This window comes from Lucilia sericata, unplaced genomic scaffold (genome assembly GCF_015586225.1).
Source record: "Lucilia sericata isolate MDLA Ls3-8-SP2 unplaced genomic scaffold, ASM1558622v1 Contig001708F_arrow, whole genome shotgun sequence".
NCBI lineage: Eukaryota > Metazoa > Arthropoda > Insecta > Diptera > Calliphoridae > Lucilia > Lucilia sericata.
The window spans coordinates 1-14,773 of NW_023995616.1; the positions used below are offsets into that span (position 1 = coordinate 1).

The window sequence follows — 14,773 nt, forward strand, 5'->3', positions numbered from 1 at the left end:
TTCTAACCAATTGCCATCCTTACAATGCCGAAGAATATGATGGTTTGGAATTTGAATCACGTTTTGAATCGGGCAATTTAGCCAAAGCCATACAAATTACCCCAACTTATTATGAACTGTACTTGAGACCCGATGTGTACACCAGCCGGTCGAAACAATGGTTTTATTTCGAGTGAAAAAGACCAAGAAGAATATGATTTATAGGTGAGTAAGAAAAATTTAATTTAGGAAACCGAACTAGAACAGAACTAGAACAGAACTGGAACAGAACTAGAACAGAACTAGAACAGAACTAGAACAGAACTAGAACAGAACTAGAACAGAACTAGAACAGAACTAGAACAGAACTAGAACAGAACTAGAACAGAACTAGAACAGAACTAGAACAGAACTAGAACGAACTAGAACAGAACTAGAACAGAACTAGAACAGAACTAGAACAGAACTAGAACAGAACTAGAACAGAACTACAGAACAGAACTAGAACAGAACTAGAACAGAACTAGAACAGAACTAGAACAACTAGAACAGAACTAGAACAGAACTAGAACAGAACTAGAACAGAACTAGAACAGAACTAGAACAGAACTAGAACAGAACTAGAACAGAACTAGAACAGAACTAGAACAGAACTAAGAAACAGAACTAGAACAGAACTAGAACAGAACATAGAAAACAGAACTAGAACAGAACTAGAACAGAACTAGAACAGAACTAGAACAGAACTAGAACAGAACTAGAATAACTAGAAAAACTAGAACAGAACAGAACAGAACAAAACAGAACAGAACAGAACAGAACTAGAACAGAACAGAACAGAACAGAACTAGAACAGAACAGAACAGAACTAGAACAGAACTAGAACAGAACTAGAACAGAACAGAACAGAACTGAACTAGAACAGAACTAGAACAGAACTAGAACAGAACTAGAACTGAACTAGAACTGAACTAGAACTGAACTAGAACTGAACTAGAACTGAACTAGACTGAATAGAACTGAACTAGAACTGAACTAGAACTGAACTAGAACTGAACTAGAACAGAACTAGAACAGAACTAGAACAGAACTAGAACAGAACTAGAACAGAACTAGAACAGAAGTAGAACAGAACTAGAACAGAACTAGAACAGAACTAGACAACTAGAACAGAACTGAACTAGAACAGAACTAGAACTAGAACAACTAGAACTAGAACAGAACTAGAACAGAACTAGAACAGAACTAGAACTGAACTAGAACTGAACTAGAACAGAACTAGAACAGAACTAGAACAGAACTAGAACTGAACTAGAACTGAACTAGAACTGAACTAGAACTGAACTAGAACTGAACTAGAACTGAACTAGAACTGAACTAGAACTGAACTAGAACTGAACTAGACTGAACTAGAACTGAACTAGAACTGAACTAGAACTGAACTAGAACTAGAACTGAACTAGAACTGAACTAGAACTGAACTAGAACTGAACTAGAACTGAACTAGAACTGAACTAGAACTGAACTAGAACTGAACTAGAACTGAACTAGAACTGAACTAGAACTGAACTAGAACTGAACTAGAACTGAACTAGAACTGAACTAGAACTGAACTAGAACTGAACTAGAACTGAACTAGAACTGAACTAGAACTGAACTTGAATTGACCTAAAACTGAACTGGAACAAAACAGGAACTGAACTAAAACTAAAATCAATATTCTGTATTAATTCCACATCTTCTTTCTCAGATTTTCCATTGTCAACTTAATCAAATCGGATAGTTTATATAATGAAGGCATGCGTCCCCTTATGTATTCCACCACAAATGCCAAAACAAAAAATATTGGTTGGACACGTTGTGGCGACAACATCTGTTATTATCGTAATGATGATGAGTAAGTCATAAAAAAAAGAATCAATATTTTGTTATAAGTGATAATCCAAATGTAATTTATTTAATCTTCTGTTATCCACAAAGGATGTTTTATTATAATGTGAATATGTTCTTTTTTTCTCTTTCGCCTTTTCATCTCCTTTTTTTCTTGAAACTTTTCCTTTCTCTCAATTTCTTTTCTAGCAGCCAGCCTAGCGAAGATGATGAGGATAATTCCTCTTATACCTTGACCTTTAATATTGAATTTGAACATGATAATGATACAGTATTTTTTGCACACAGTTATCCTTATACCTATAGTGATTTACAGGTGAGTTGGTGAAATTTTTGAAATGTTTAAACATTTGCAAACATAATGCGGACGTTAGGCGACTAACTGCAATCAATTATTTTAGGACACTCTTTTGACAAAACCACTCTTCAAATGTGGCGTAGTGCATTTAAAGCCTATATTTGATGTTGGGTTATTAGTACTTTCTTGTAACAGTACTTTTTAAAATATCTATAAAATTTCTGTCATAGATTTGTAATCTAATAGGATTTCACGCTTTTACGATAGCATCCCGGGAAATATTAATTATAACGAAAATATATAATTTGTGTCTTCTTCTTTGATCCCAATTTCTTTTTATTGAAACCAAGACTTACCTTTTATGCTTCAAATAGATCTGAAAATAAAAAGATTAAGATGAATTGTAGATACATATAAAAAATACACTAAAAATTTTAATATTTTTTTATCAAATATGTTCCCAAAAGGAACAAGCCCGACATAAGACTAAAGTTCTAAACTTACCGGTTTTACTCGTCTGTAAATCTATTCAAAGTCTAACTCTCTGTAACCAAAGAAGCTCTAGTCTATAATTTAGTGTATAGTATAGTATATAGTCTAGTCAGTCTATAGTCTAGTCAGTCTATAGTCTAGTCAGTCTATAGTCTAGTCCGTCTATAGTCTAGTCAGTCTATAGTCTAGTCAGTCTATAGTATATTCAGTCTATAGTCTAGTCAGCCTAAAAGTCTAGTCAGTCTATAGTATATTCAGTCTACAGTCTAGTCAGCCTAAAGTCTAGTCAGTCTATAGTCTAGTCAGCCTAAAGTCTAGTCAGTCTATAGTCTAGTCAGTCTATAGTCTAGTCTATAGTCTAGTCTAGTCTATAGTCTAGTCTATAGTCTAGTCTATAGTCTAGTCTATAGTCTAGTCTATAGTCTAGTCTATAGTCTAGTCTATAGTCTAGTCTATAGTCTAGTCTATAGTCTAGTCTATAGTCTAGTCTATAGTCTAGTCTATAGTCTAGTCTATAGTCTAGTCTATAGTCTAGTCTATAGTCTAGTCTATAGTCTAGTCTATAGTCTAGTCTATAGTCTAGTCTATAGTCTAGTCTATAGTCTAGTCTATAGTCTAGTCTATAGTCTAGTCTATAGTCTAGTCTATAGTCTAGTCTATAGTCTAGTCTATAGTCTAGTCTATAGTCTAGTCTATAGTCTAGTCTATAGTCTAGTCTATAGTCTAGTCTATAGTCTAGTCTATAGTCTAGTCTATAGTCTAGTCTATAGTCTAGTCTATAGTCTAGTCTATAGTCTAGTCTATAGTCTAGTCTAAGGTGTGTTTCAAAATTATAAGAACAAATATATTTTTCGAATTTCTCTTCAAGTATTGAATGGATCTACAAAAAATTTGTACAAATAATACATTTTTGCATTTACTATTTATACATATACAAAAAAATAATTTTGAGATTATTGTTGTTGCATTTCTGGAAGTTTTCCGTTATTTAATGTTGCATAATTATAAAACCAAATCAATAAAAACCTATTATGCAACTTAGTAGGCCAAAAATCTTGGATATAATTGGTCCTAAAATAAAGAAAAAAATTGTGTCTTTGATGTACCATGTAGATTTTTTTCATTCTGACCCTACAAAAGGTAAAATTTCGGCCATAAAAGACCAACTTTTGAAATTTAGGCAAATTGCTCAGAAATTGGATAGGATTGAGAAAGTTGTTATTTTTTTTTTATTTATCGTGATAATTGAGTACAAACCAAGTGATCAGCATGACAGAAAACTCTTTCCCAGCGAGAAATACCCCATATTATTCGTAAAAAGAACAATTCAACTTTGAGTTTAAAGTATATAAAAGCTCAGATTGGCGTTTCAGTGCCTAAAATAACAGTGTGGAGGACAATTTCAGAAATAAATAATTCAAAATAATTAAAAATGATGCAAGTTCCGCGGTTACTACCCCATCATGTTACTGCAAAGCTCCAGTTCGCGAAAGAAAACATGCAAGCAAATTACATCCAAGTATGACTTTATCTATTTTTTTGTAAATGGGAAAATAACTATAAGTTTTACATCAGTTTTACGTGGAATCCAGATTGAAAATAAGGATATTGGGGAGATATGAGCAAGGATTCCCTACACTTTCCCAATAGAAATTTTGGTGATGGGTTGCTGATGGTTAGTGCAGCTTTTTGCTCCGACGTCTGCCTCCAATTCCAAGTTTATTCATGTAAAATTAACAGCACGTCCTTCGCCAGAACTCTAGAAATTAATTTTGTGCTTTTCATGACACAAAGTCCAACAAAAAACTAAATTTTCAGTAAGAAAATGCTTTATACCCAACATAAGATTTTTCAAAAACTGGTTTAACACCAAAAATACACCTGCTTCAGAGTGGTCAGCAGTGCTAACTAGATGTAAAGTCCATGGAAAGTCTTTAGGGGAAACAACCCAATCGAGTTTACTTGGGAAATCAACGTACGAAAGCCTTAATTTACGAAAAAATGGAATTTCACAGGAATCATCAAATATTTATCAATATATAATAAAAACTTTAGTAAAAAGTGTGAATTCTGGAATATTTAATCTTCTAAAATATAAGGGAGGCCGAATTACCAAATAATTTTTTAAAATTGTGTTTAATTTTTAAAAAATAATGAAGTGTTTTTATAATTTTGAAACACAGACAAACTTGTTATTTGAAAAATATTAGAAATTACGAAAGAAATGGAGACAAATTGCACATCCATGAAAAGCACGTTCAAAGATGATAATGTTTCCAAAATAATTTATAAAATTTATTAAACATTTTAAGAAAAATATTATAATAAAAAGTGTTCTTATATTCTGAAACACACCTTATAGTCTAGTCTATAGTCTAGTCTATAGTCTAGTCTATAGTCTAGTCTATAGTCTATCTATAGTCCTAGTCTATGTCTAGTTCTATTAGTCTAGTCTATAGTCTAGTCTATAGTCTAGTCTATAGTCTAGTCTATAGTCTAGTCTATAGTCTAGTCTATAGTCTAGTCCTATAGTCTAGTCTATAGTCTAGTCTATAGTCTATCTATAGTCTAGTCTATAGTCTAGTCTATAGTCTAGTCTAGTCTAGTCTATAGTCTAGTCTATAGTCTAGTCTAGTCTAGTCTATAGTCTAGTCTAGTCTATAGTCTAGTCTAGTCTAGTCTATAGTCTAGTCTAGTCTAGTCTAGTCTAGTCTAGTCTAGTCTAGTCTAGTCTATAGTCTAGTCTATAGTCTAGTCTATAGTCTAGTCTATAGTCTAGTCTAGTCTATAGTCTAGTCTATAGTCTAGTCTATAGTCTAGTCTATAGTCTAGTCTATAGTCTAGTCTATAGTCTAGTCTATAGTCTAGTCTATAGTCTAGTCTATAGTCTAGTCTATAGTCTAGTCTATAGTCTAGTCTATAGTCTAGTCTAGTCTATAGTCTAGTCTATAGTCTAGTCTATAGTCTAGTCTATAGTCTAGTCTATAGTCTAGTCTAGTCTATAGTCTAGTCTATAGTCTAGTCTATAGTCTAGTCTAGTCTATAGTCTAGTCTATAGTCTAGTCTAGTCTATAGTCTAGTCTATAGTCTAGTCTATAGTCTAGTCTAGTCTATAGTCTAGTCTATAGTCTAGTCTATAGTCTAGTCTATAGTCTAGTCTATAGTCTAGTCTAGTCTATAGTCTAGTCTATAGTCTAGTCTATAGTCTAGTCTATAGTCTAGTCTATAGTCTAGTCTATAGTCTAGTCTATAGTCTAGTCTATAGTCTAGTCTAGTCTATAGTCTAGTCTTATCTAGTCTATAGTCTAGTCTATAGTCTAGTCTATAGTCTAGTCTATAGTCTAGTCTATAGTCTAGTCTATAGTCTAGTCTATAGTCTAGTCTATAGTCTAGTCTAGTCTATAGTCTAGTCTATAGTCTAGTCTATAGTCTAGTCTATAGTCTAGTCTATAGTCTAGTCTATAGTCTAGTCTATAGTCTAGTCTATAGTCTAGTCTATAGTCTAGTCTATAGTCTAGTCTATAGTCTAGTCTATAGTCTAGTCTATAGTCTAGTCTATAGTCTATAGTCTAGTCTATAGTCTAGTCTATAGTCTAGTCTATAGTCTAGTCTATAGTCTAGTCTATAGTCTAGTCTATAGTCTAGTCTATAGTCTAGTCTATAGTCTAGTCTATAGTCTAGTCTATAGTCTAGTCTATAGTCTAGTCTATAGTCTAGTCTATAGTCTAGTCTATAGTCTAGTCTATAGTCTAGTCTATAGTCTAGTCTATAGTCTAGTCTATAGTCTAGTCTATAGTCTAGTCTATAGTCTAGTCTATAGTCTAGTCTATAGTCTAGTCTATAGTCTAGTCTATAGTCTAGTCTATAGTCTAGTCTATAGTCTAGTCTATAGTCTAGTCTATAGTCTAGTCTATAGTCTAGTCTATAGTCTAGTCTATAGTCTAGTCTATAGTCTAGTCTATAGTCTAGTCTATAGTCTAGTCTATAGTCTAGTTTATAGTCTAGTCTATAGTCTAGTCTATAGTCTAGTCTATAGTCTAGTCTATAGTCTAGTCTATAGTCTAGTCTATAGTCTAGTCTATAGTCTAGTCTATAGTCTAGTCTATAGTCTAGTCTATAGTCTAGTCTATAGTCTAGTCTATAGTCTAGTCTATAGTCTAGTCTATAGTCTAGTCTATAGTCTAGTCTATAGTCTAGTCTATAGTCTAGTCTATAGTCTAGTCTAGTCTATAGTCTAGTCTATAGTCTAGTCTATAGTCTAGTCTATAGTCTAGTCTATAGTCTAGTCTATAGTCTAGTCTATAGTCTAGTCTATAGTCTAGTCTATAGTCTAGTCTATAGTCTAGTCTATAGTCTAGTCTATAGTCTAGTCTATAGTCTAGTCTATAGTCTAGTCTATAGTCTTGTCTATAGTCTAGTCTATAGTCTTGTCTATAGTCTAGTCTATAGTCTAGTCTATAGTCTAGTCTATAGTCTAGTCTATAGTCTAGTCTATAGTCTAGTCTATAGTCTAGTCTATAGTCTAGTCTAGTCTATAGTCTAGTCTATAGTCTAGTCTAGTCTAGTCTATAGTCTAGTCTAGTCTATAGTCTAGTCTAGTCTAGTCTATAGTCTAGTCTATAGTCTAGTCTATAGTCTAGTCTATAGTCTAGTCTATAGTCTATAGTCTAGTCTATAGTCTAGTCTATAGTCTAGTCTATAGTCTAGTCTATAGTCTAGTCTATAGTCTAGTCTATAGTCTAGTCTATAGTCTAGTCTATAGTCTAGTCTATAGTCTAGTCTATAGTCTAGTCTATAGTCTAGTCTATAGTCTAGTCTATAGTCTAGTCTATAGTCTAGTCTATAGTCTAGTCTATAGTCTAGTCTATAGTCTAGTCTATAGTCTAGTCTATAGTCTAGTCTATAGTCTAGTCTATAGTCTTCTATAGTCTAGTCTATAGTCTAGTCTATAGTCTAGTCTATAGTCTAGTCTATAGTCTAGTCTATAGTCTAGTCTATAGTCTAGTCTATAGTCTAGTCTATAGTCTAGTCTATAGTCTAGTCTATAGTCTAGTCTATAGTCTAGTCTATAGTCTAGTCTATAGTCTAGTCTATAGTCTAGTCTATAGTCTAGTCTATAGTCTAGTCTATAGTCTAGTCTATAGTCTAGTCTATAGTCTAGTCTATAGTCTAGTCTATAGTCTAGTCTATAGTCTAGTCTATAGTCTAGTCTATAGTCTAGTCTATAGTCTAGTCTATAGTCTAGTCTATAGTCTAGTCTATAGTCTAGTCTATAGTCTAGTCTATAGTCTAGTCTATAGTCTAGTCTATAGTCTAGTCTATAGTCTAGTCTATAGTCTAGTCTATAGTCTAGTCTATAGTCTAGTCTATAGTCTAGTCTATAGTCTAGTCTATAGTCTAGTCTATAGTCTAGTCTATAGTCTATAGTCTAGTCTATAGTCTAGTCTATAGTCTAGTCTATAGTCTCGTCTATAGTCTAGTCTATAGTCTAGTCTATAGTCTTGTCTATAGTCTAGTCTATAGTCTAGTCTATAGTCTAGTCTATAGTCTCGTCTATAGTCTAGTCTATAGTCTAGTCTATAGTCTAGTCTATAGTCTTGTCTATAATCTAGTCTATAGTCTAGTCTATAGTCTTGTCTATAGTCTAGTCTATAGTCTAGTCTATAGTCTAGTCTATAGTCTTGTCTATAGTCTAGTCTATAGTCTAGTCTATAGTCTAGTCTATAGTCTAGTCTATAGTCTAGTCTATAGTCTAGTCTATAGTCTAGTCTATAGTCTAGTCTATAGTCTAGTCTAGTCTAGTCTATAGTCTAGTCTATAGTCTAGTCTATAGTCTAGTCTATAGTCTAGTCTATAGTCTAGTCTATAGTCTAGTCTAGTAATGTAGTACTATTTCAAAATTTCCATCGCTGAACATGATGTTTTAAAGCGGAATCTACTGAGAGTCACACCTAGCTCTCACACAGACATGATTGAGCTTACGTACGCGTGAAAGCACAAATGCAAGAAAGCTCTTTGTCTAATTCTGTTTTAAAGGGGTGTTTCAACAGATTTTGTTCAACATAATTATTTAACCAACAGACATAAATACTTTCCTTTAGGACAGGAGATAAATGAAGACATTAGCGGAGTAACTTCATTTAACTCAGTACATCTTGGTTATAAGAGAAAAAGCTTAATATGGGGAAAACAAAAATATTAAAATTTTTTAGCATTGCCTTCGTTCTTTCTCTTAACTGTAAACATCCTTACAATAAAGTTATAACGGAAATTATGGTCAATAAAAACCTGTTTCAAGGCTTCAGGGTTAAATATTGCATATTTTTCCTTTTATTATTGTTTTGCAATAAATTGTTATAGCGTAAGGAGAAAAACAACCATAGACAATAGTAGAGAAACCCATTAAAATAAAAGCCATAAATGACATTAATTAAAATGCAATAAAAATTGTTTTTTTTTATTATTTATTCAATTGTATTTTTTTGCCCATAAAAACACTTAATTTTACAGACAAAAATGCTTGCAGCATTTCGCTTAATATATAGATATTGTAGTCAATTTATTTATTCTTTTCATTTTTCAATTTATTTTACAGGATTATTTAATGGAAATACAAAAAAATCCAATTAAATCGAAATTTTGTAAATTGAGATTATTGTGTCGTACATTGGCGGGTAATAATGTTTATTATTTAACCGTTACAACGCCCGTGGCAAATGAAGAAGTTATGAAGGTAAGTTAGAGAGTTAATTAATAAAATGTATTTTTTCAAAGAGACAAATATCACAGCAACATATTGCTGTTCAAAATTTTAATCAAATCATTCTTTTAGCGGAAATAGTATGAATCTCCAGCTTATCCTCTCATTCTCTCAAAGATTTTATTACATTTATTCCCCAGCAATTTACAAAAGTATTAATTAACATTTTTACTGCCTAAATTACTAATTAAGTACAATTGTTTCCGATGTTTTTTTATGTTTAAATACAATTTAAAATAATTGTTAATTAGTCCCTTAAGTTTTTAACAAAATGTGACTGACTGAAAAGCATGTTTTTATTTGTGTTCTGGTTCTCAATTACAAATTTGTTAACAAGCAAATAAAAAGTTTTAAATAGAAAAGTAAGATGATGATGATGAAGAAGAAGAAAAAACACTAAAGAAATTCAAATGGAACTGATTGGCATGAACGATGTCGTTTGATGACGATGATGATGATGTAGTTAATGATGAAAAACCACAAAAGAAGTCAATTAAGATTAAGGACAAGAGCTCTTTTTTAATCATATTGTAGAAGAAATGAGAAAGTTAAGGCAGAGAATTAAAGGAATTAAAGTAAGGGAAAGAAAGGGAAATTTTCGAAATTTTCTATAAAAGGAAAATTTTCAAAAATTCTGTATAAAAAGGTAACATTTTGGAAAAGTCTCTATAAAGAAAGGAAATTTCGAAAATTCTCTATAAAAACTGACATTTCGAAAATTTTCTATAAAAAGGGAAATTTTGGAAAATTTTCAATAAAAAAAGGAAATTTTCAAAAATTCTCTATAAAAAGGGGAAATTTTCTGAAAATTTTCTATAGAAGAGGGAAGATTTCGAAAATTTTCTATAGAAGAGGGAAAATTTCGAAAATTTTCTGTAGAAGAAGGAAAATTTCGAAAATTTTCTGTAGAAGAAGGAAAATTTCGAAAATTTTCTATAGAAAAGAGAAAATTTCGAAAATTTTCTATTAAAAGGAAGAATTTTTAAAAATTCTCTATAAAAAAGGAAATTATTGAAAACTCTTTACAAAAACATAATTAGAAAGGGAAATTTTCGAAAATTCGGTATTAAAAAGTAAATTTCAAAATCTGAAATTTTTGAAACCACTTTAGAAAACAATTGTTAAAAAGTAAAATTTTCAAAAAAATTTCTATAAAAAGAAAAATTTCGAAAATTCTAAAATTTCGAAAAGAGAAAAGAGGAATTTTTAGAAAGAGAAATTTTCAAAAAGTCTCTTTTAAATAGGGAAATTTTCGAAAATTTTTTATAAAAAAGGAAATTCTCGAAAATTTTCTATAAAGTGAGAAATTTTTTAAAATTTCCTATAAAAAGGGGAATTTCTTAAAATTTCTTCAAAAAAGAAAAATTATTTAAAATACTTTATAAGAGGAATTTTCGAAAATTCTCTATAAAAAATTAATTTTCGAAAATGTTCTATAAAAAAGATAAATTAAAAAAAAATTAAAGAGAAATTTTCTATAAAAAAGAGAAATTTTCAGTATCGAAAGAGATACTTTCTATTATTAATAATTAGAGAAAATTTCGAAGAGAGAAAATTTTTTATAGAAAGAAAATTTTCTGTAAGAGAGAGTAAATTTGCTATAAAAGAAAATTTTCTATAAAAAAAAAAATTCAAAAATTTTCTATAAAAGAGAGAAAATTTCGAAAATTTTCTATATAAGAGAGAGAAAATTTCCAAAATTTTCTATATAAGAGAGAGAAAATTTCGAAAATTTTCTATATAAGAGAGAGAAAATTTCGAAAATTTTCTATAAAAGAGAGAAAATTTCGAAAATTTTCTATAAGAGAGAGAAAATTTCGAAAAGTTTCTATAAAAGAGAGAAAATTTCGAAAATTTTCTATAAAAGAGAGAAAATTTCGAAAATTTTCTATAAAAAAAAGAAAATTTCGAAAATTTTCTATAAAAAAGGGAAAATTTCGAAAATTTTCTATAAAAAAGAGAAAATTTCGCAATTTTCTAAAAAGGAAAGAAATATTCGAAAATTTTATTAAATTAGAAGAGAAATTTGTAAAAAAAAAATTATGAAAAAGAAATTTTCTATAAAAATGAGAAACTTTCTATAAAAAGAGACATTTTTTATAAAAAAGGAACATTTTCTGCAAAAAGGAAAATTTTCGAAAATGTTATATAAAAAAGGACATTTGCGAAAATCCTCTATAAAAACAACTAATTTTAAAGACATTTTTTTAAAACTTCCCCTTAAAGAGATTTTTTTTAACTCTCCACAAAAACTTGAACTTTCGAAAAATTCTCTTTTAAAAGATAAATTTTGGGATTAAATTTTCAATTTCTTAATTCTCAGGTTTAATCGATTGCCTTCCCAATAGTAAGAATTCCTTTTCAATGAAACATTGTTCCTAGTATTAACTACTACCATAAACCTGTTTTTTTTTTCATTTTATGAAAATGTTGGAAAATTGCCACCCCCTTGCAACCATCTCAACAATAGAAAAACTTTTCATTTACCCTACAAGTTAAAAGTTTCTTAAGTAGGAAAATCTTGTTCAAGCTTCCTTTTTCAATATGCTGCTTCGTCGTCATCATCATCATCCTCGTCGTCGTTTTAAAGAAAACTTAACAAAAGAGTTGAAAACAATTTTACACTTTTACCGGAAATTTGCTTTTCAATGATGATACCATCAATAATTACTTTTTGGAGGCTTGTACTACAACTATAGACAATAGTTTATGGAGACCAAAAACTATAAAAAACGTAAAGGAATACAAAAAGGTCTAGTTAGGGTTTAGTGATTTTTGATTACTGCGTTTTTGTGTTAAGAAAACTTACAACATGAAAGGTTGGTAACTATGGTGTTGTACAGAAATCTGCAAGGAATAAAACAGTTAATTACAACAACATAATTGCTTTTGAAGATTCCATTTTAGTTTCAAAATTTCTTTTAGAGGGTCTAGAGAGACACATTCTAGAACCAATAGACTTATAATAACTTTCTGAGAAGATTACTAATGTCTTTTAATCTGCCTAAGTAAGCATTGAAATCAAACTACAAGTCAACTAGACTATAGACTCGACTATAGACTAGACTATAGACTAGACTATAGACTAGACTATAGACTAGACTATAGACTAGACTATAGACTAGACTATAGACTAGACTATAGACTAGACTATAGACTAGACTATAAACTAGACTATAGACTAGACTATAGACTAGACTATAGACTAGACTATAGACTAGACTATAGACTAGACTATAGACTAGACTATAGACTAGACTATAGACTAGACTATAGACTAGACTATAGACTAGACTATAGACTAGACTATAGACTAGACTATAGACTAGACTAGACTATAGACTAGACTATAGACTAGACTATAGACTAGACTATAGACTAGACTATAGACTAGAGTATAGACTAGACTATAGACTAGACTATAGACTAAACTATAGACTAGACTATAGACTAGACTATAGACTAGACTATGGACTAGACTATAGACTAGACTATAGACTAGACTATAGACTAGACTATAGACTAGACTATAGACTAGACTACTAGACTATAGACTAGACTATAGACTAGACTAGACTATAGACTAGACTATAGACTAGACTATAGACTAGACTATAGACTAGACTATAGACTAGACTATAGACTAGACTATAGACTAGACTATAGACTAGACTATAGACTAGACTATAGACTAGACTATAGACTAGACTATAGACTAGACTATAGACTAGACTATAGACTAGACTATAGACTAGACTATAGACTAGACTATAGACTAGACTATAGACTAGACTATAGACTAGACTATAGACTAGACTATAGACTAGACTATAGACTAGACTATAGACTAGACTATAGACTAGACTATAGACTAGACTATAGACTAGACTATAGACTAGACTATAGACTAGACTATAGACTAGACTATAGACTAGACTATAGACTAGACTATAGACTAGACTATAGACTAGACTATAGACTAGACTATAGACTAGACTATAGACTAGACTATAGTCGAAGGTGATTCTCTTAACACACCTCCTGTGTTTTAAAAAGTAAAGTTGTAAAAATACGTTGCTTTTCTGTGGCATATGCTAGGAAAACGTGTTAAAAGTTTTACACCCATAGATTGCTGAATTATTTTCCTTTACCAAAAGGTGTTAATTTTGTAGGCAAAGGTAAGTAATTAAAATCGTATTTTACTCGTAAACAACTACAATACTACGTGGGCAACTGGTTGCTGTTGTAAAATGGAATGGAATGGCAAATATCATATCAAATGTTTAAAGGTAAAATGGAATGGAATGGCAAATATCATATCAAATGTTTAAAGGCAAAAAAGGAATGAGAATTTTAATTGTAATTTCTGTTGAAATTGGTATTGTAGGTTAATTGCTGGTATTCCTGGGAATACTTAATTGGGTTAAAGTACAATTTCGAAAAAAATAAAGTTAACGGGAAGAGAATATATTGCTCACTATACTATATATTAAAGTTACCAAGAAAGCATAACAATTTTTCCCAAAAACAAAATCTTTAATATTTACACAAAATTTTTCTAATTCATTTTACATTTTCGTAGAGAATTTAAATGTTTCCAATTTAATTTTCATTTAAAATTCCAGCTTTTATTCGAAGTATTTCTTATGTTCAAATAGATTAAAACCCAAAACATATTTCCCTGTACTAAAGTATTTTCTCAGCAACATAAAATTCCTCGTTACTTGTTTTATTGCCAAACAAATACTTTTCGCTTAGTTTGCAATGATGAGCTCTTAACAAAATTTCATAGCAATTTGATGGTGTGTCTGTAAAACTATGTTGTGCAACATATCGTTGCCAATTTACCACATTGCCTTGGAAAAGCATTCGTTTATTGTATAAATTCTACTACTTTGTAAATTTGCAACAAATTACTGCTAGTGTGAAACCGAACGTCAGGGTTACGTGGAATGGAAAACTTCAATTTTAAAGTAGTTTGTTTTGTTTTAAAAGTAAAAAACTGCTTTACAACTTTTCTAATCTGTTAACTATTTCTACAGTATTGTCTTTCGATGGAATGGTCTATGGACTATTGATCATTATATGACCTAGTGCATTGACTAGTCTATTAACTAGTTTATTGATTATCGATTATCTATGGATTAGTCTATTGCCTATTCCATAGACTAGTCTATGGCCTAGTCTATGGTCTACTCTATTAACTAGTCAATGGAATAGTCTACTCACTGGTCTACTGACTAGTCTATTAACTAGCCAGTCTACAGACTATTCTATTGACTAGTCTATTTACTAGTCTATTGACTAGTCTATTTACTGGTCCACTGACTAGTCTATTGACTAGTCTATTGACT

The 14,773-nt window shown here is 30.7% G+C and overlaps 1 protein-coding gene across 1 annotated transcript in view; it reads left to right on the forward strand.

Moving 5' to 3' along the window:
* Window positions 1–3: 3 nt before the first annotated feature.
* LOC119612481 overlaps window positions 4–14,773 on the forward strand; it is a gene marked incomplete at its 5' end in the record, with an annotated part of 51,963 nt that continues 37,193 nt past the window's right edge. The window contains 5 exon segments of the mRNA XM_037968294.1: window positions 4–168; window positions 171–204; window positions 1,730–1,876; window positions 2,059–2,185; window positions 9,255–9,392. Of these exon segments, the coding sequence (XP_037824222.1) occupies window positions 4–168; window positions 171–204; window positions 1,730–1,876; window positions 2,059–2,185; window positions 9,255–9,392 (611 nt within the window).